Source organism: Aulonocara stuartgranti, assembly GCF_965226115.1.
Source record: "Aulonocara stuartgranti genome assembly, chromosome: 16".
NCBI classification, from domain to species: domain Eukaryota; kingdom Metazoa; phylum Chordata; class Actinopteri; order Cichliformes; family Cichlidae; genus Aulonocara; species Aulonocara stuartgranti.
In genome coordinates this window covers 35,538,225-35,561,046 of record NC_138952.1, presented here as the reverse complement: position 1 = coordinate 35,561,046, position 22,822 = coordinate 35,538,225, and the positions used below count along the sequence as shown (strand labels likewise).

General features: G+C 42.1%; 2 protein-coding genes across 5 annotated transcripts in view; one reads left to right on the top strand and one right to left on the bottom strand.

Moving 5' to 3' along the window:
* The window catches only part of sctr (secretin receptor), a 60,735-nt gene extending 48,605 nt beyond the window's left edge, over positions 1–12,130 (top strand). The window contains exon 13 of the mRNA XM_082508774.1: positions 11,265–12,130. Coding sequence (XP_082364900.1) covers positions 11,265–11,438 — 174 coding nt within the window. The 3' untranslated portion in view covers positions 11,439–12,130. The remainder of the gene's footprint in view (positions 1–11,264) is intronic.
* LOC309690692 (E3 ubiquitin-protein ligase TRIM21-like) overlaps positions 1–22,822 on the bottom strand; it is a 211,147-nt gene that overhangs the window by 137,939 nt on the left and 50,386 nt on the right. The gene's annotated exons all lie outside the window — the stretch shown is intronic.

Below are 22,822 nucleotides of genomic sequence, written 5' to 3'. Positions count from 1 at the left end.
AAATTAGAGCCAAAATGTCACCTTCTCTTCCAAATGGCGGACTTCCTGTTGGGTTTGCGTCAATGGGCCCCCAGACTTTTTTGTTCGTCTTGGCATGATACACATGTGTGCCAAATTTCATACATGTAGCTCAAACGATGTGGTCGTAGGGCTGCATTTAACAAGGCATAGGTGGCGCTGTAGAGCCATTTCCCAGTGCTCATATGTAAAACCATTAAAACACAAAATTTTTCACCAAACCTGGCATGTGTGCAAAATTTCATGAGTTTTTGAGCATGTTTAGGCCCTCAAAAAGGCCCTTGTTTCGCCTGAATAATAATAATAATAATAAGAAACGGAGCAGATACAATAGGGCCTTCGCACTCTCGGTGCTCGGGCCCTAATAATAATAATAATAATAAACAGAGCAATTACAATAGGGCCTTCGCACTGTCAGTGCTCGGGCCCTAATTAAAGCTGCAAGCAGCGTTATGAGGGCCCTCGCACCCCCGGCACGTCGAGCCATGCCCAACACCTGAAACCAGCACGTCCGATCTGATGTCACATTCATGGAATTCATGCATTTAACCACCAGTTAACATTTCATTTGCTTCAACCATGAGTATAGTCGTCCCACTAGGTGGCGCTCTAACCATTATGTACAAATGGCATAACAAACATTTCCGAGCTCGAGTCTCATCACACCTGAGACGTTTGGGAGAGATTGGACATTGTGTTTTTGAGTGACAGCAGATTACTGCTTTTTGGCGAGTGATTCAAACTCTAAGTGCCACCATAACCACCCCGTTTCACTGAACGTAAAAAGCTTCGCAATTTAACATCACAAAGGTCTTTAGATTCCACACACTGGAGATTGGTTCAATATGATGAAATCCCTTGGAGGAGTTCGTCAAAGAACGGTGCCTGGAAAGAGGGGAAAATGTTGCCAAAATTACACATTAATTTTAAAATGGCTGACTTCCTGTTGGATTTGGGATATTGCACCAAGAGTCTTTTTTGTACATCTTGATATCTCCTATAAGCTTACCAGGTTTCAGAATCATACATAGAACACAGAGCAGGGGCTGTGGTTTTGAAATTTTGTAGGGGGCGCTGTGGAGCAATTTCGCGCTATTTAATGAAAATGATCACATGCCAACAAAGCCTTCATCCATTTGGAGGTGTGTGCCAAATTTCAAGCCTCTATAAACTTGCCAAGACCCTCAAAAGCCACTTCATCTTTCATGTTGAACAGCGTTGCCACCAGGGTGCGCCGTTCAGTTTAAAGTCACAATTTTTGCACTGAAGCATCACGAGGGACTGATGGTGATATTCACCGCTTTTGAGGTGGCCAAGATGAACCTGTGAAAATCAGTACAACAAAATTAAAGCCATGACATTTCCTGTTGCCACTAGGTGGCGCTGTCCGTATTTCCGACAATGGGCACATCAATCTGTTCAGGGCGGGTCTGACATCATGCCTGTAAAGTCTGGTACTGATCAGACTGGATTTCATTGAGTTATACTAATTTGTTTCTTCATGGCGTGACATCAAAGTTCGCCATGCTGCTGGGGTCACACCCTTTCGCGAAAACTCACAGTTTTCACTGTAACCCAAGACCAACTCCTTAAGGCTTTCCTGGAGAAATTTGAGGCTGCAGATGTCACCCATCACTATACTGTACCCCAAAGTGTAAAACATGACATTTCCTGTTCCCACTAGGTGGCGCTGTCCTTGATGTCAAATATGGCAGTTGAAATATGTTCAGGGGTGGAGCCTTATCATATGTGTGCTCTTTGGTCCAGATCGGAACATGTATGACAGAATGAGAGGCAATAAGATTTTCATGGCGAGTCATCAAAATTCGCCATGGCGCCACGGCCTCATACTATTGTGAAAACTCAAAAGCTCCGCAATTTCACATGGCACAAGGGTGTAGTTGACACTGTCCAAATTTGAAGCTTATAGGACCAAATCCCAAGGAGGAGTTCGTTAAAGTTCGAGGCATGGAAATGGCAAAATTAGAGCCAAAATGTCACCTTCTCTTCCAAATGGCGGACTTCCTGTTGGGTTTGCGTCAATGGGCCCAAAGACTTTTTTGTTCGTCTTGGCATGATACACATGTGTGCCAAATTTCATACATGTAGCTCAAACGATGTGGTCGTAGGGCTGCATTTTACAAGGCATAGGTGGCGCTGTAGAGCCATTTCCCAGTGCTCATATGTAAAACCATTAAAATACAAAATTTTTCACCAGACCTGGCATGTGTGCAAAATTTCATGAGTTTTTGAGCATGTTTAGGCCCTCAAAAAGGCCCTTGTTTGGGGTGAATAATAATAATAATAATAATAATTAAAGCTGCAAGCAGCGTTATGAGGGCCCTCGCACCCCCGGCGCGTCGAGCCACGCCCAACACCTAAAACCAGCACATCCGATCTGATGTCACATTGATGGAATTCATGCATTTAACCACCAGCTAACATTTCAACTCATTCATTCATGATTAGTTAGTCGTTCCACTAGGTGGCGCTCTAACCATTATGTACAAATGGCATAACAAACATTTCCGAGCTCGAGTCTCATCACGCCTGCGACCTTTGGGAGAGATTGGATATTGTGTTTTTGAGTGACAGCAGATTACTGCTTTTTGGCGAGTGATTCAAACTCTAAGTGCCGCCATAACCACCCCGTTTCCCTGAACGTAAAAAGCTTCGCAATTTAAAATCACAAAGGTCTTTAGATTCCACACACTGGAGAATGGTTCAATATGATGAAATCCCTTGGAGGAGTTCGTCAAAGTATGAAGCCTGAAAACAGGAGAAAATGTCGCCAAAATTGCACATTAATTTTAAAATGGCTGACTTCCTGTTGGATTTGGGATATTGCTCCAACAGACTTTTTTGTACATCTTGATATCTCCTATAAGCTTACCAGGTTTCAGACTCATACATAAAACACAGAGCTGGGGCTGTGGTTTTGAAATTTTGTAGGGGGCGCTGTGGAGCCATTTTGGGATATTCAATGAAAATGATCACATAACAACAAAGCCTTCGTCACATTGGAGGTGTGTGCCAAATTTCAAGCCTCTATAAACTTGCCAAGACCCTCAAAAGCCACTTCATCTTTCATCGTGAACAGCGTTGCCACCAGGGTGCGCCGTTCAGTTTAAAGTCACAATTTTTGCACTGAAGCATCACGAGGGACTGATGGTGATATTCACCGCTTTTGAGGTGGCCACGATGAACCTGTGAAAATCAGTACAACAAAATTAAAGCCATGATATTTCCTGTTGCCACTAGGTGGCGCTGTCCGTATTTCCGACAATGGGCACATCAATCTGTTCAGGGCGGGTCTGACATCATGCCTGTAAAGTCTGGTACTGAACAGACTGGATTTCATTGAGTTATACTAATTTGTTTCTTCATGGCGTGACATCAAAGTTCGCCATGCCGCTGGGGTCACACCCTTTTGCGAAAAGTCACAGTTTTCACTGTAACCCAAGACCAACTCCTTAAGGCTTTCCTGGAGAAATTTGAGGCTGCAGATGTCACCCATCACTATGCTGTACCCCAAAGTGTAAAACATGACATTTCCTGTTCCCACTAGGTGGCGCTGTCCTTGATGTCAAATATGGCAGTTGAAATATGTTCAGGGGTGGAGCCTTATCATATGTGTTCACTTTGGTCAAGGTCAGAAAATGTATGACAAAATGAGAGGCAATAAGATTTTCATGGCGAGTCATCGAAATTCGCCATGGCGCCACGGCCTCATAGTATTGTGAAAACTCAAAAGCTCCGCAATTTAACATGGCACAAGGGTGTAGTTGACACTGTCCAAATTTGAAGGTTATGAAATGAAACCCCAAGGAGGAGTTCGCAAAAGTTCGAGGCATGGAAATGGCAAAATTAGAGCCAAATTGTCACCTTCTCTTCCAAATGGCGGACTTCCTGTTGGGTTTGCGTCAATGGGCCCACAGACTTTTTTGTTCGTCTTGGCATGATACACATGTGTGCCAAATTTCATACATGTAGCTCAAACGATGTGGTCGTAGGGCTGCATTTAACAAGGCATAGGTGGCGCTCTAGAGCCATTTCCCAGTGCTCATATGTAAAACCATTAAAATACAAAATTTTTCACCAGACCTGGCATGTGTGCAAAATTTCATGAGTTTTTGAGCATGTTTAGGCCCTCAAAAAGGCCCTTGTTTGGGGTGAATAATAATAATAATAATAATAATAATAAGAAACGGAGCAGATACAATAGGGCCTTCGCACTCTCGGTGCTCGGGCCCTAATTAAAGCTGCAAGCAGCGTTATGAGGGCCCTCGCACCCCCGGCACGTCGAGCCACTGCCAACACCTCAAACCGGCACGTCCGATGTGATGTCACATTGATGGATTTCATGCTTTTAATCACCAGCTAACATTTCATCTTATTCAACCAGGATTATAGTCATGCCACTAGGTGGCGCTCTAACCATTATTGACAAATAGCATAACAAACATTTCCAAGCTCGAGTCTCATCACACCTGCGACCTTTGGGAGAGATTGGACATTGTGTTTTTTAGTGACAGCAGATTACTGCTTTTTGCGAGTGATTGAAACTCTACGTGCCGCCATGACCACCCCGTTTCCCTGAACGGAAAAAGCTTCGCAATTTAACATCACAAAGGTCTTTAGATTCTACACACTGAAGAATGCTTCAATATGATGAAATCCCTTGGAGGAGTTCGTCAAAGTATGAGGCCTGAAAAGGGGGGAAAATGTCATCAAAATTACACATTAATTTTAAAATGGCTGACTTCCTGTTGGATTTGGGATATTGCTCCAAGAGACTTTTTTGTACATCTTGATATCTTACACAAGCTTACCAAGTGTCAGACTCATAGATGAAACACAGAGCAGGGGCTGATGTTTTGAAATATTGTAGGGGGCGCTGTGGAGCCATTTTGCGCTATTCAAGGAAAATGGTTACATAACAACAATGCCTTCATCCATTTGGAGGTGTGTGCCAAATTTCAAGCCTCTATAAACTTTCCAAGCCCCTCAAAAGCCACTTCATCTTTCATGATGAACCGCGTTGCCACCAGGGTGCGCCGTTCAGTTTAAAGTCACAATTTTTGCACTGAAGCATCACGAGGGACTGATGGTGATATTCACCGCTTTTGAGGTGGCCACGATCAACCTGTGAAAATCAGTACAACAAAGTTAAAGCCATGACATTTCCTGTTGCCACTAGGTGGCGCTGTCCGTATTTCCGACAATGGGCACATCAATCTGTTCAGGGCGGGTCTGACATCATGCCTGTAAAGTCTGGTACTGATCAGACTGGATTTCATTGAGTTATACTAATTTGTTTCTTCATGGCGTGACATCAAAGTTCGCCATGCTGCTGGGGTCACACCCTTTCGCGAAAACTCACAGTTTTCACTGTAACCCAAGACCAACTCCTTAAGGCTTTCCTGGAGAAATTTGAGGCTGCAGATGTCACCCATCACTATACTGTACCCCAAAGTGTAAAACATGACATTTCCTGTTCCCACTAGGTGGCGCTGTCCTTGATGTCAAATATGGCAGTTGAAATATGTTCAGGGGTGGAGCCTTATCATATGTGTTCACTTTGGTCAAGGTCAGAAAATGTATGACAAAATGAGAGGCAATAAGATTTTCATGGCGAGTCATCGAAATTCGCCATGGCGCCACGGCCTCATAGTATTGTGAAAACTCAAAAGCTCCGCAATTTAACATGGCCCAGGTGTGTAGTTGACACTGACCAAATATGAAGATTATACGACCAAATCCCAAGGAGGAGTTCGTTAAAGTTCGAGGCATGGAAATGGCAAAATTAGAGCCAAAATGTCACCTTCTCTTCCAAATGGCGGACTTCCTGTTGGGTTTGCGTCAATGGGCCCACTGACTTTTTTGTTCGTCTTGGCATGATACACATGTGTGCCAAATTTCATACATGTAGCCCAAACGATGTGGTCGTAGGGCTGCATTTTACAAGGCATAGGTGGCGCTGTAGAGCCATTTCCCAGTGCTCATATGTAAAACCATTAAAATACAAAATTTTTCACCAGACCTGGCATGTGTGCAAAATTTCATGAGTTTTTGAGCATGTTTAGGCCCTCAAAAAGGCCCTTGTTTGGGGTGAATAATAATAATAATAATAATAATTAAAGCTGCAAGCAGCGTTATGAGGGCCCTCGCACCCCCGGCGCGTCGAGCCCCGCCCAACACCTAAAACCAGCCTGTCCGATCTGATGTCACATTGATGGAATTCATGCATTTAACCACCAGCTAACATTTCAACTCATTCATTCATGATTAGTTAGTCGTTCCACTAGGTGGCGCTCTAACCATTATGTACAAATGGCATAACAAACACTTCCAAGCTCGAGTCTCATCACACCTGAGACGTTTGGGAGAGATTGGACATTGTGTTTTTGAGTGACAGCAGATTACTGCTTTTTGGCGAGTGATTGAAACTCCACGTGCCGCCATAACCACCCGTTTCCCTGGACGTAAAAAGCTAAAAGCTTCGCAATTTAACATCACAAAGGTCTTTAGATTCCACAAACTCCAGATCGGTCCAATCTGATGAAATCCCTTGGAGGAGTTCGTCAAAGAACGGTGCCTGAAAAGAGGGGAAAATGTTGCCAAAATTGCACATTAATTTTAAAATGGCTGACTTCCTGTTGGATTTGGGATATTGCTCCAAGAGACTTTTTTGTACATCTTGATATCTCCTATAAGCTTACCAGGTTTCAGACTCATACATAAAACACAGAGCAGGGGCTGTGATTTTGAAATTTTGTAGGGGGCGCTGTGGAGCCATTTTGGGATATTCAATGAAAATGATCACATAACAACAAAGCCTTAACCACATTGGAGGTGTGTGCCAAATTTCAAGACTTTTTAAACTTTCCAAGCCCCTCAAAAGCCACTTCATCTTTCATGGTGAACCGCGTTGCCACCAGGGTGCGCCGTTCAGTTTAAAGTCACAATTTTTGCACTGAAGCATCACAAGGGACTGATGGTGATATTCACCGCTTTTGAGGTGGCCACGATGAACCTGTGAAAATCAGTACAACAAAATTAAAGCCATGACATTTCCTGTTCCCACTAGGTGGCGCTGTCCGTATTCCCGACAATGGGCACATCAATCTGTTCAGGGCGGGTCTGTCATCATGCCTGTAAAGTCTGGTACTGATCAGACTGGATTTCATTGAGTTATACTAATTTGTTTCTTCATGGCGTGACATCAAAGTTCGCCATGCTGCTGGGGTCACACCCTTTTGCGAAAAGTCACAGTTTTCACTGTAACCCAAGACCAACTCCTTAAGGCTTTTCTGGAGAAATTTGAGGCTGCAGATGTCACCCATCACTATACTGTACCCCAAAGTGTAAAACATGACATTTCCTGTTCCCACTAGGTGGCGCTGTCCTTGATGTCAAATATGGCAGTTGAAATATGTTTAGGGGTGGAGCCTTATCATATGTGTTCACTTTGGTCAAGGTCAGAAAATGTATGACAAAATGAGAGGCAATAAGATTTTCATGGCGAGTCATCGAAATTCGCCATGGCGCCACGGCCTCATAGTATTGTGAAAACTCAAAAGCTCCGCAATTTAACATGGCACAAGGGTGTAGTTGACACTGACCAAATATGAAGGTTATGAAATGAAACCCCAAGGAGGAGTTCGCAAAAGTTCGAGGCATGGAAATGGCAAAATTAGAGCCAAAATGTCACCTTCTCTTCCAAATGGCGGACTTCCTGTTGGGTTTGCGTCAATGGGCCCACTGACTTTTTTGTTCGTCTTGGCATGATACACATGTGTGCCAAATTTCATACATGTAGCTCAAACGATGTGGTCGTAGGGCTGCATTTAACAAGGCATAGGTGGCGCTGTAGAGCCATTTCCCAGTGCTCATATGTAAAACCATTAAAATACAAAATTTTTCACCAGACCTGGCATGTGTGCAAAATTTCATGAGTTTTTGAGCATGTTTAGGCCCTCAAAAAGGCCCTTGTTTCGCCTGAATAATAATAATAATAATAATAATTAAAGCTGCAAGCAGCGTTATGAGGGCCCTCGCACCCCCGGCACGTCGAGCCACTGCCAACACCTCAAACCGGAACGTCCGATGTGATGTCACATTGATGGATTTCATGCTTTTAATCACCAGCTAACATTTCATCTTATTCAACCAGGATTATAGTCATGCCACTAGGTGGCGCTCTAACTATTATTGACAAATAGCATAACAAACATTTCCAAGCTCGAGTCTCATCACACCTGCGACCTTTGGGAGAGATTGGACATTGTGTTTTTTAGTGACAGCAGATTACTGCTTTTTGCGAGTGATTGAAACTCTACGTGCCGCCATGACCACCCCGTTTCCCTGAACGGAAAAAGCTTCGCAATTTAACATCACAAAGGTCTTTAGATTCTACACACTGAAGAATGCTTCAATATGATGAAATCCCTTGGAGGAGTTCGTCAAAGTATGAGGCCTGAAAAGGGGGGAAAATGTCATCAAAATTACACATTAATTTTAAAATGGCTGACTTCCTGTTGGATTTGGGATATTGCTCCAAGAGACTTTTTTGTACATCTTGATATCTTACACAAGCTTACCAAGTGTCAGACTCATAGATGAAACACAGAGCAGGGGCTGATGTTTTGAAATATTGTAGGGGGCGCTGTGGAGCCATTTCGCGCTATTCAATGAAAATGATCACATGCCAACAAAGCGTTCATCCATTTGGAGGTGTGTGCCAAATTTCAAGCCTCTATAAACTTTCCAAGCCCCTCAAAAGCCACTTCATCTTTCATGGTGAACCGCGTTACCACCAGGGTGCGCCGTTCAGTTTAAAGTCACAATTTTTGCACTGAAGCATCACGAGGGACTGATGTTGATATTCACCGCTTTTGAGGTGGCCACGATGAACCTGTGAAAATCAGTACAACAAAATTAAAGCCATGACATTTCCTGTTGCCACTAGGTGGCGCTGTCCGTATTTCCGACAATGGGCACATCAATCTGTTCAGGGCGGGTCTGACATCATGCCTGTAAAGTCTGGTACTGATCAGACTGGATTTCATTGAGTTATACTAATTTGTTTCTTCATGGCGTGACATCAAAGTTCGCCATGCTGCTGGGGTCACACCCTTTCGTGAAAAGTCACAGTTTTCACTGTAACCCAAGACCAACTCCTTAAGGCTTTCCTGGAGAAATTTGAGGCTGCAGATGTCACCCATCACAATACTGTACCCCAAAGTGTAAAACATGACATTTCCTGTTCCCACTAGGTGGCGCTGTACCTGGTGTCAAATATGGCAGTTGAAATATGTTCAGGGGTGGAGCCTTATCATATGTGTTCACTTTGGTCAAGGTCAGAAAATGTATGACAAAATGAGAGGCAATAAGATTTTCATGGCGAGTCATCGAAATTCGCCATGGCGCCACGGCCTCATAGTATTGTGAAAACTCAAAAGCTCCGCAATTTAACATGGCACAAGGGTGTAGTTGACACTGACCAAATATGAAGGTTATGAAATCAAACCCCAAGGAGGAGTTCGCAAAAGTTCGAGGCATGGAAATGGCAAAATTAGAGCCAAAATGTCACCTTCTCTTCCAAATGGCGGACTTCCTGTTGGGTTTGCGTCAATGGGCCCACAGACTTTTTTGTTCGTCTTGGCATGATACATATGTGTGCCAAATTTCATACATGTAGCTCAAACGATGTGGTCGTAGGGCTGCATTTAACAAGGCATAGGTGGCGCTGTAGAGCCATTTCCCAGTGCTCATATGTAAAACCATTAAAATACAAAATTTTTCACCAGACCTGGCATGTGTGCAAAATTTCATGAGTTTTTGAGCATGTTTAGGCCCTCAAAAAGGCCCTTGTTTCGCCTGAATAATAATAATAATAAGAAACGGAGCAGATACAATAGGGCCTTCGCACTCTCAGTGCTCGGGCCCTAATAATAATAATAATAAGAAACGGAGCAGATACAATAGGGCCTTCGCACTCTTGGTGCTCGGGCCCTAATAATAATAATAATAAGAAACGGAGCAGATACAATAAGGCCTTCGCACTCTCAGTGCTCGGGCCCTAATAATAAGAAACGGAGCAGATACAATAGGGCCTTCGCACTCTCAGTGCTCGGGCCCTAATAATAATAATAATAATAAACAGAGCAATTACAATAGGGCCTTCGCACTGTCAGTGCTCGGGCCCTAATAATAAGAAACGGAGCAGATACAATAGGGCCTTCGCACTCTCAGTGCTCGGGCCCTAATAATAATAATAATAATAAGAAACGGAGCAGATACAATAGGGCCTTCGCACTCTCGGTGCTCGGGCCCTAATAACAACTAGGGCTGTGTGATATGACCAAAATCTCATATCCCGATATAAGGCATTTATCGTCCCGACAATAATATATAATAACAAAAGTTTTACATTTTCTGTAAATTCTGTGAATCTCGGGCAACTCGACTTGCGTGACGTGTTTTCAGCTCAGCGTGTGTATCTGGACTCGAGTGTTACATAAGTTGTAACGGCCTCAATTCTCTTTGTGAGTATTTATTCCACGCGTGCTGCGGGGAAAAGCCTGTTCTAAGCTTCTAAATTTGTTTGTTTTTAGCACCTGACGGCTCTTTTTAGCTTCTCTTTTGTAAACACTCTGCATTCTATGTCATGTGATTCCGTTTATTTTGAAAAATCTAAACAGGATCTTCAGCTTTATTGTGAAAGGTTTATGTGGAAATAAACAGTGGACGACAGAGCCACGCGATGGTTTTACCGTCGTTGTTGCTAACGACAACGCATAAAAACAGTCGTTTGTCCGTCCGTAGTGTGGTTATATTAAATATAAGAAAAAGAGAGAACGTCTTGAAACTCCACAGTGACCATCAAAACGATCAAATAAATATTACCTTAAACAGTTTACTTTGCAAAACAAACAATAGCGTAATTTGAACATAGACGTTTTCATATCATCATCCGATATATGTGGTTATATCGAACAGCCCTAATAAAAACAATAATAATAATAAACCCATATAGTAATTAATATGTAATATCTGGGAAAGTAACACTTGGCTTTTAATTTTATGGCCAAGAAGTGAGGAACTGGTGCAATTTAAAAGTTTAAATCCACAGAAAATATTTCTTCTTTATCACCATTGTGACTGTGTTTAATCTTAAAATATAACTGCGAGCCAACTTTTCCCCAGTGTAGCAATAATTAATAGCAATAATTGTTCTCCAGGTGCAGAACGAGATCCAGAGGAGGTGGCGGAGGTGGAAGATGAAGCACCGCGTGCAGTTGGAGCACAGGAGGAAGTGCGGCAGCATGAGCCAGAGCGGGGGCTCTGAGCGGGGCCCCACCAACATCACTCTTCTATTTAAATCAGCCTCCACACCCGAGTCTGGTCTGGTGTAGCATGATACGAGGTTCCTCAGCGAGAGAAATACAAGATGATGTCTTCTCCATTTTAGACACAAATGTGTGCAAAGAAGGCAGAGCAACAAAACTAAGTACACTTTTCCAAATGTATCTGAAATATATATACAATCCTCATACACTCACATGTTAAAATATCCAGGTAAATGCCTCTGAACGGGATGTTTGCATCATGACACAACAAATGTAGTACTATACACACACACACACATATATATACACTCAACAAAAATATAAACGCAACACCTTTGTTACCGCTCCCATTCCCCATGGGATGGACGTAGAGACCTAAAATTCATTCCAGATACACAATATAACCATCCCTCCCAAACAGTGGTCACAAATCAGTCCAAATGTGTGGTAGTGGGCACATCTGCTATATTGAGATAATCCATCCCACCTCACAGGTGTGCCACATCAGGATGCTGATCTGACATCATGAGTAGTGCACAGGTGTACCTCAGACTGCCCACAACAAAAGGCCACCCTGGAATGTGCAGTTTTGTCTCACAGCAAAATGCCACAGATGCCACAAGCAATGAGGGAGCGTGCAACTGGCATGCTGACAGCAGGAATGTCAACCAGATCTGTCGCCCGTGCATTGAATGTTCATTTCTCAACCATAAGCCGTCTCCACAGGCGTTTCAGAGAATATGGCAGCACATCCAACCGGCCTCACAACCGGACAGACCTCGTGTAACCACACCAGCCCAGGACCTCCACATCCAGCAGGTTCACCTCCAAGATCGTCTGAGACCAGCCACCCAGACAGCTGCTGGAACAATTGGTTTGCACAACCAAACAATTTCTGCACAAACTGTCAGAAACCGTCTCAGGGACGCTCAACTGCATGCCCGTCGTCCTCATCGGGGTCTTGACCTGACTCCAGCTCGTCGCCGTAACAGACTTGTGTGGGCAAATGCTCACATTCGATGGCGTCTGGCACGTTGGAGAGGTGTGCGCTTCACGGATGAATCATGGTTCACATTGTTCAGGGCAGATGGCAGCTGAGAATGTCCCAGTTCTTGCATGGCCAGCATACTCACCGGACATGTCACCCATTGAGCATGTTCGGGATGTGCTTGACCGGCGTATACGACAGCGTGTACCAGTTCCCACGAATATCCAACAACCTCGCACAGCCATTGAAGTGGAGTGGACCAACATTCCACAGGCCACAATTGACAATCTGATAGACTCCATGCGACGATGTGTTGCACTGCATGAGGCAAATGGTGGTCACACCAGATACTGACCGGTTCTGGGTCCCCAGACCCCCAATAGCGCAAAAAACTGCACATTCCAGGGTGGCCTTTTGTTGTGGGCAGTCTGAGGTACACCTGTGCACTACTCATGATGTCAGATCAGCATCCTGATGTGGCACACCTGTGAGGTGGGATGGATTATCTCAATATGGCAGATGTGCCCACTACCACACATTTGGACTGATTTGTGACCACTGTTTGGGAGGGATGGTTATATTGTGTATCTGGAATGAATTTTAGGTCTCTACGTCCATCCCATGGGGAATGGGAGCAGTAACAAAGGTGTTGCGTTTATATTTTTGTTGAGTGTGTGTATATATAGATATATATATATATATATATAGATAGTTTCCCATTCATAACTGTACAGTGTGTAAATGATGAAACAACATTATTTGGATATTGATAAGTATCTAAATAATTCTCTTCAGTGTCAGCCAGTTTCTGTTGGCTCGGTCTGACCTCTGCTAAAGCAGGACACTGAGTGGACCTCTCCTGTTTGTTGTTTGAATATTTTAATTGAATTATCTGATGAATGATAATGCTGCTGAATATGAAGTCAGTTCTGTGGTTTTAGGAAGTAGAATTCTAGTATTTTATCTTTCTTAGCACTAGTTATATATAATATGTTGCAACATGCAGGATCTTGTTAATGTTTTATGAGAACTTGCAAAATAAAATGTGAGAATGTGTAAAACATGTTGAAAAAAATTAAATGCTAATGTAACAAGTGTCACCTGGCAGTTTGTTGCTCTCTGCCAGGTGATTGGCTGAAGAGCTGTGAAAAGGTACTGGGTGTGTGGGGTGAGGTCAGCGCTCTTCTGTGGAAAAAACCCAGAGGCGATTAATTGACTCGGGTGCGAGTGGGTCTACTGTCGGTAAGAGACTTTTGCCATTTTGTTTGGATCATTTGTTATTGTAGGTGCTGATTTTTGATGTGTGTCGCTGGACTTTTTTAGTGTGACCACGAGTTTTAATGGAAGAATTGATCAAGCCCTAGATCGACTGCGCGCAGGGAGACTGATCAGTGTTGTAGGTATATTGAGTGTGTTTTAGCTTTTGAATGGTTTCATAAAATTGATATTTTATTGGGTAATATTTTAATCGATAGTGTTGTTTGTGTTTTTCAGCTGCGCTGTCTCTGATGTCCTTTTTTTTTCGTTCTTTTGATTGATTTGGAATTTTGTTTGTGTTGTCCGTCCAGCTGTAAAGACGGTTATTGATTGGGAGTGAGTTGTGTAAGGGCGGACTAACCTCCTTCTTTGTTTTTTTGTTTATTTGTTTGTGCCACTTCCCTTTATATTCCAGATTACAGGTCATGCATAGCGCTGCTTCCCAGCTGTGCTGAGACCCGAATTATTTGCAGAGCGTGCCACAGGTGAATCGATTGCAGTGTCGCTAAACGGGGTGTAACGCTTTGCAGTGTTGTGTAATTTTCACACCATTTGTGTGGTAAGTCTCATGTGCAGCTGGGATATCAGCAGGATGTGTTGTAAGTCCGGTCTGGAAATAACTGGGAATTTGTATGTTTAATTAATGTAATAAATAAATTATTATTGGCTGTGGCTACAATGTAGCTGCCATCTCCAGTGTGTGAATGTGTGTGTGAATGGGTGGATGACTGGATATGTAAAGCGCTTTGGGGTCCTTGGGGACTAGTAAAGCGCTATATAAATACAGGCCATGAGATGGAAAAAGATAGTGTGCACTCGCCAGGTTGGAAAGTTATTTCCCAATATCTAAGAATCTGGGATTCAATTCCATTTTATTTATATAGCGCAAAGCACAACAACAGTTGATTAAGGCGCTTTATATGGTCAGGTAAAGACCCTACAATGACACAAAGCTCACCTTAAAGAGGAAGAAACGTCCAGCAGAACCAGACTCAGGGAGGGGCAGGGCCATCTAACTGGAGCAGACTGGAGCAGGACAGATAAAGGGATGTGTCCGAGTCTGTTGTGGTGAACAGAGAGCTAATCATTAAAGTAAGTCTACATAGGTAGACTGTAGGTAGTAAAATGTTCCAGCCGTGCCCTACTGGAAGGAGACTGGGGCAGATCCATGACTAGGGATGGGTATCGTTTAGGTTTTATCCGATACCGGTGCCAAACTGGTACTTTTGAAACGGTGCCGGTGCTTAACCCTTTAGAGCCGGCCGCTCTGTTTTGCGTAACTATTTTTAAATCCCGGTAGCTCTGCAACCACGTAAGCTAGCGCAATAATTTTTTTTGCATATGAAACCGGAGGAGTTGTACTTACATCTTATGCCATCAGCTTGTCCTCGGTCACAGTTTCCTTCCACATATAGCTTTGCAAAAACTGCATAAAAAGCACTTGCAGCAACAAAAACATAATATTCCAGAAACACGCTTTGCCGATCCGATCAGCTGTTTGTAACACTTCCCACGTTGGAATAGACGTCAGCGCGAACTTTTGCATGTCCGCCATTACCTGCCCGAAACCGGAAGTGACGTCATTTTCGCGGAAATGTAGTTTTTTTTTTACCATCAGGCCCTCAGAGCCTATACTGGTGTTCTAAAAATTGTCTTTGACTTTATGACTTTCTGTGTCTTTTCTGTGATGCTTAGGACTCATATTGCACTGCTGGAAATAGTTTATTTTGATGCATATGCTGCTTTTTTGCAAATTTGCAGTATAATATCTATTTTAGTTTTTCCTGCAGAATATAAAAATTGGTGTATTTAAAAAATAAAACTATGAAGACACTTGTTAAGGTTCACAATTGAGGAAGGAGAGTACAAACCACCCATGGTCCAGAAGCTCTTGGTCAAACAATGATTTTAATGACTACACACGTGTGGGAAGACACTCTGTACGCAGACAGCCAGTAGTCCTCGACTTAATCAAAGCATGAACAGATATTTTATAGCATCAGGGTTTGATTTACTGACGCCCCTTCATGCGTCACAGATACATTTTATACATAGATCAGATCAACACCACAATGGCTTTTCACCCAGAAAATCATCTTCTATTTTCATGGCTGGTACTTTCCGTTCTTATCTTAAAGTGAATTGTTCCTCTTTCTTGTCGAGACATAACTAATCTCTCCTCTAAATAAATCTAACTAATGTGTGTGTATGTGTTGACCTCACATGCTCTTTGTGTCACCTCTTCACCTACTGTCTGTGTCTCGTCCTTAAATGCTCTTTCTCAATTCACCTGTTGCACTTCTGACCTTTCACTAGACCAGAAGCTCACTGAGACTATATGTATGTCTTCTACTAAATAAATGTTTTAACCAAGAACCTCTACTAAAACCTTAATATAAAATGATCTGATATATAAGTGTTTTGTAAGCATGTATTGCAATTCCTTCTATGGCTCCAAGTCACTTGCACAATAGATTGTCCGAACATCGCGCCGAACAAAGCTTCCAACCCCCAATTAATTGACCGAGCTCCAACTCTTTAATAAGCACAGATATGCATTGTGTATAAAATAGTCATAACTGCACCTGAAATACAAGGTCAACATAATAACTGTATGCATAACATCTTAAGGCCTTCTTAAAGCTATCTGTTACATTGTTAAAGCCTCGTCTTAGCCTGCTGCTCAAAATAACTTCCACTTCTGCAAAACTCTCCAAGCCTGTTTCCTGTCCTGTTACTTTTAGCCTTTCTGAAAGACACACTGTTTTAAACCTCTAAATGCAATATAAACTCCAGATTATATTATTAATGCAATGGTAATGATGACAATTATTTAACAATAGCAGTAAAATAATTTCCCTGCTCCACACTCCCTCTCTCGACCTCTGGAACACCAGAGGTCGCAATACATTGTGTCCTCGCTCAGCAAATCAGACAACCTCCTGTCATCTACTTGGTCCAGTAATAAACACCAGCTCCCATTCGAGAACACTCCATGTGTAAGCTTTGGTTTTCTCAGTCCCTCTCTGGTGGTTCAGCAGGCCTCGAGATCTCCAGGATCCTCGCCCCTCCTGTGGTCGCTGAGATCTTCTGCAACGGAAACAAAACACCTTTTCCTGCACCTCCCTAACTTATCCTATCTGGGACTCTTTAATCAAAAGCCTGATCCTAATTATCTTCTTAACTTATTGACTTATATTTATATATATTCTTCAACGTCCTATGTGTTAACTTCATTTTAACCTCATATTTCCTATGTTATCACCTGTTTTTGGTATAGCCTTTTTATTTCATTTGCTCCCTTTAATATAACAATACCTTCTAATTCTAATTTATCAGACTTAACCAAAATATATGCTTTCCTTCCTCTTTGGTCCTTCTTTAAGTTCAGTCAAAAAGCTAAATGAATTTGAGGCCTTTTGCCTGGAATCAATACTGTCATGTGTATTTATGGACTCTGTGTCTGTAAACGCGTGCAATCCTTCAATAACTCATATCAAAAATGCAATATGTATAAAAATCATTTCTATTTATAAGCTCTCCCCTTTATCCTAAAAATACCTCCTATGTAATATCTGTATGTGTAAGCCTACATTATAACCACTTCTTCTAAAGATCAAAAAAGAAATCAAACCTGTTCTACTCCTTCAACCCTCACTAATTTTCCCTCTAAGAATTATTCACAGCTTTGAAAAACCGGCATTGTATCTTCTAAACAGGATTCAGTTCTTTAATCCTTTAACCTTAACTTAAAAATAACAGTTTTGGTTTTACCATATCCAAATGATCAAAACCCCAAAAGTCCTAAAATGATCCTAAATTATTAAACAATTAAATTAATAAACCCTAAACCCCCCTTTATCTTGATACATTTCATGTGTCAAGATACTATACAAAACTTAAAAATGCTCAGTTTTCCCCACTCATGATCCAATCTATGTCATAAAAATAAACTTAAAACAGAACAGTTATCAGTCATGTGTTTCTTCAATTAATGATAACTGAGTTTCATCAAAAATATTTCCCCTTTAGCATTTGGCATTCTCCCAACAATATACTATAATCCCATAATCTAACCCCAGTCAACAAATTTTCTCTGGTAAAAACAAATTGTTTGTCCACATTTATTCATCCACACCTTCATCCAGTCACACATTCACATGCAGTCACACCATATATTTGCTAATAGTGGAGCGTCCCGCGCCAGATTCTCCACCCTCAGCAAAATGAGCTCAGTCATTTTTTATTTTCCATAGGAAAATATTTCTTTATGCTTTTGGACTGGATTGACTCGCATAAAATCCTTTTTACAGGGACTTACGACCTGAATAGTCCCCCACAGGTAGCTTTCTCCTCAGCCAATTATAATCTGGAAAGCCACCTTATATTTGCTCTTCCCGATTATTTTCAGCGCCGTTATTCACTGTTGCAGGCCTGCTTAAAACAGAAATGAAAAAATAGAGCTGATTGTTAGCTCATAAAAACAAAATCACCTGACAGGTTTTCTTTAAGTGCACTGTTACAAAATAATGGGCCCCTCCCAGACATGTCCATGTTTCCTAAAACTCCCTCTATTAAAAACAAAAACAACAACCCAAACCTAACTGACAAAATCAACCCATCACCACAACAACCTCAACAACCTTAAACACACAAGTCTTGCCACCACATAATTTCACCTCCTCAATACACCGAAAGTCTCATTAAACCACACAATTTGCACACAAAAATCACCCCCTTATGCTCTGTAACATACTTACATTCAGCATAAGACCCCCTTACAACAACATATCACTAAACTATAAATTTCCTACCCAAATCTGCACTTCTCTTGTCTGCCATGCTTCCTCTTCTGAAAGTCACTTCCTCAGTCACACACATACAGGAAGCTCCTACGTCACCACTCACTCCAGCTAATGTGCATACTGAGTCATCTCTCAAAAAGCTGTAACAACAGAAACATATGTTTAAACATTACCACCTTATTAAATTATTTTATTTCTTTCTACAGTGATCACTGGTTTTGATCACTCAGTACGAGAGAGCACTCCTAAGTCACTCTTTTAAAACTACTTTAATCACTTTTTGTTTACATAACTCACTCCCTTTGTCATATGGCTTCTTCTATTCCTCAATTACAAACTCAAATGCATTTTATTAAACATTCACACCATTGTATCATTCATACAAAATAGCAAGCTGTTCTTCATTGCATATGTTTGTGTTCTTGGCCAGGTTTAATCAGTGTCTATGCATTAAACTCCATGAGCTTGTCTTGTCTATATAAGGTTAATGCATTTTCTGTTTGTGTATGTGAATTTGCATATGTTGCTTTTGCAGTGTGTCAGACTCCTGCACAATTCTCCACTCAAGCCGTCAGTTGTTATTCCCAAATTTGCTAACCCAAATTTTAAGTTCCCACCTTATTAACAGCATCCCTGCTCCTCAGCCAGAAGTTAGGGCCCACTTGTCAGGTTTATGGAGACATGGCGCTGTGAACAATTCAACCAGAAACTTGCCTTGGCATGTCCAGTCAAGTTAACCTACAGGTTTCTTCCGACCGCTGCATGGGGAGAATTGATCCAGGTCTGTTTAGCCCCTAAAGAAACACAACTGAGACATTTTCATTATTATCATAAGTACTTAAACTACCCGTTTCCCTCTCTCTGGTCAGAAATCCCAACTTATGTTATGTATATACGTGTAAGCAGGTCTTCATTGCTTTTCCTATGTATTTTGTTAATGTTCAGTGAGTGTAAGCTGCTTTCTTCATTGCCTCTATATGTTATAGTCAGGTTTAATTCATGCATCTTTTCCCTGATTTCTTAATTCAAAACTATCTCACTTCTGATTCTTTCCAGAAATAATTTCACATGTAACACTTTGTCTATGTGTGTTTTCTATTCTTGTTTACCTCTTTGTTTGTGACGGTGGACATCTCTAAACCATCATGAGTTCAGGCTTTCATTTCAATCCAATTACACCCTGTATTCTCACAGTCGAAGTCGTCCAGCTTCGCCTCTCACTGGTCACCGTCCTCTTCTCTCAGTGTCCTTTTGTTGTCTTGAATTCCAGCAAACACAGTCTGTTTCTTCTCTGTTTCTCTTCAGTATTTTCCTTTTGAATCAAGTCCCAGCCTGGCAAAATACCACATTCAGTGCCTTTAAACAGTCATGTCACACTGTTCTTACCAGCCTGCTGTCCACCGTGCATGGTTCATCACGTGGTTTCTTCTTTTCTGTTGATCCTCTCAGTCATCTCTTTCAAGATTACTCCAAGCATGGCAAATCTGACAATCAATGTCCAGTGCTTTCCACAGCTCATTATCCCACTGTTCAACTGCCCCGCCTGTAATTTACAGTACATGTTGCACCGTGTGCTTTTCCATGCTGCTGCTGGTCCCGTCAGTTTGGTTTCAGTGTTAACGAGTCAGTTGCACTGTCTTTTGGCTGCTATTAATTCTTCTCAAGTCCACGATGTTCTGTCGGTCTTCATCAGGAGATTAACTGTCCTTTGAGCTTCTTCTCAGGATGGGGACAAGTGCGAGGTCAAGCTGTAAAATTTTAAGCCAAAATCTGGCCTGTTTTCTCCCAATTATGCTACTCTAGTGGTTTTGGCGCCGTACTCAAAATTCCAGGTTGAGAGAAGTCCACCTTTATTTATCTGTAATCTGTGTTAACACACTAAAACATACAATTAATATCCTTTTCATTTCTTTTCTCAAAACCTCCATTCGCTTTATCTGCCTAGAGTTTAACTCATCTGTTTCTCTCTCTGGGTGCTCACTCGTCACAGTCACTTCCTTTTATGCGCATGTAACTTCCTGTCACACACACACAGCTTCTCGGAGCAGCTCAAGCTGCTTTTCTGTTTCTGCAGGCTAATCAAACTTATTTTGTATTTACAATCTACAACCCCTCTGTAATTCTACTAACTTTTGATCTAAAATGTAGCATCATTCACACAATGATTTCATAATCCTCTCACACCTTTATTCATCATCACGCACTTGGTGTTCGCTCGCTCTGTGGTAGAGTATCACTTCCTGTTCCTGCTCAAACACAGTGGTGTTTCTGAGTAGCTTATTTGCTTAGCGATTTAATTAACAACTTTTAAATACATTCTTCTTTCATAGTATAATCTTCACGTGCTTCCTCCGAAGCACACTTTCTGTGTACTCACTACCTAATTTATAGCCAAAGTATTCACTCACTGTCTCTGTACTGTCTCGCTAGCCTAGCTTAGCTCGTAGCCGACTCATTAGCACCATGGCTACTTCACCTGTCCCTCCTGCACTTTCTTGCTCATTGTGTCAGATGTTTAGTTACTCCTCGGCCTCCTTTAGCAGTAATGATATCTGTAACAAATGTAGCATATTTGCAGCGCTGGAGGCCAGGATTACTGAATTGGAGACTCGGCTTCGCACCCTTCATTCACCCGCAGCTAGCCAGGCCCCTGTAGCTGGTGCAGCCGAAAATAGCGTAGGCCCCGCTAGCTGTTCCCCGGCAGGTCCCAAGCAGCTGGGGAATCAGGGCGGCTGGGTCACGGTGAGGAGGAAGCATAGTCCTAAACAGAAGCCCCAGGTACACCACCAACCCGTTCATGTGTCTAACCGTTTTTCCCCACTCGGCGACACACCCGCCGGGGGTCAAACTCTGGTAATTGGCGATTCTGTTCTCAGACATGTGAAGCTAGAGACACCGGCAACCATAGTCAATTGTCTTCCAGGGGCCAGAGCAGGCGACATTGAAGGAAATTTAAAACTGCTGGCTAAGGGCAAACGTAAATTCAGTAAAATCATAATTCACGTCGGCAGTAATGACACCCGGTTACGCCAATCGGAGGTCACTAAAATCAATATTGAATCGGTGTGCAACTTTGCCAAAACAATGTCGGACTCTGTAGTTTTCTCTGGTCCCCTCCCCAATCAGACCAGGAGTGACATGTTTAGCCGCATGTTCTCCTTAAATTGCTGGCTGTCTGAGTGGTGTCCCAGAAACGATGTGGGCTTCATAGATAATTGGCAAACCTTCTGGAGGAAACCTGGTCTTGTTAGGAGAGACGGCATCCATCCCACTTTGGATGGAGCAGCTCTCATTTCTAGAAATATGGACAAATTTATTAAACCCCCCAAAATATGACTATCCAGAGTTGGGACCAGGAAGCAGAGTTGCAGTCTTACACGCTTCTCTGCAGCTTCTCTCCTCCTGCTACCCCCCCAAAAACCCATCTCCATAGAGACTGTGTCAGCTTCCAAAAAGACAAAAAACAAACTAAAAACCAGCAACAAACAACTTAAACATAAACAATCACAAAGAAAGAACAATACAGTATCCACATCTGAACCAAAGAGTAAAACAGTGAAATGTGGATTATTAAATATTAGGTCTCTCTCCTCCAAGTCTCTGTTAGTACATGACTTAATAATTGATCAACAAATTGATTTACTCTGCCTTACAGAAACCTGGTTGCAGCAGGATGATTATGTTAGTTTAAATGAATCAACACCCCCGAGCCATTCTAACTACCAGAAATCTCGAAGCACAGGCCGAGGGGGCGGTGTGGCAGCAATTTTTCACACCAGCCTATTAATTAATGAAAGACCAAGACAGACTTTTAATTCATTTGAAAGCCTGATGCTTAACATTGTCCACCCCAGCTGTGAAACTCAGAAACCAGTCTTACTTGTTATCATCTATCGTCCACCTGGGCCTTACACAGAGTTTCTGTCTGATTTCTCAGACTTTATATCTAATTTAGTTCTGAGCTCAGATAAAATAATTATTGTGGGTGATTTTAACATCCATGTAGATGCTAAAAATGACAGCCTCAACATGGCATTTAATCTGTTATTAGACTCAATTGGTTTCTCTCAAAATGTAAAAGAACCCACCCACCACTTTAATCACACTCTAGATCTTGTTTTAACATATGGCATAGAAACTGAACATTTAACAGTGTTTCCTGAAAACCCTCTCCTGTCTGATCATTTCCTGATAACATTTACTTTTACAATAATTGATTACACAGCGGTGAAGAGTAGACTTTATCAAAGTAGATGTCTTTCTGAAAGCACTGTAACTAAGTTTAAGAATATAATCCACCCACTGTTATCATCTCCAATGCCCTGTACCAACACAGAGCAAAGCAGCTATCTGAACGCTACCCCAACAGAGGTCGATTATCTTGTTAATAATTTCACCTC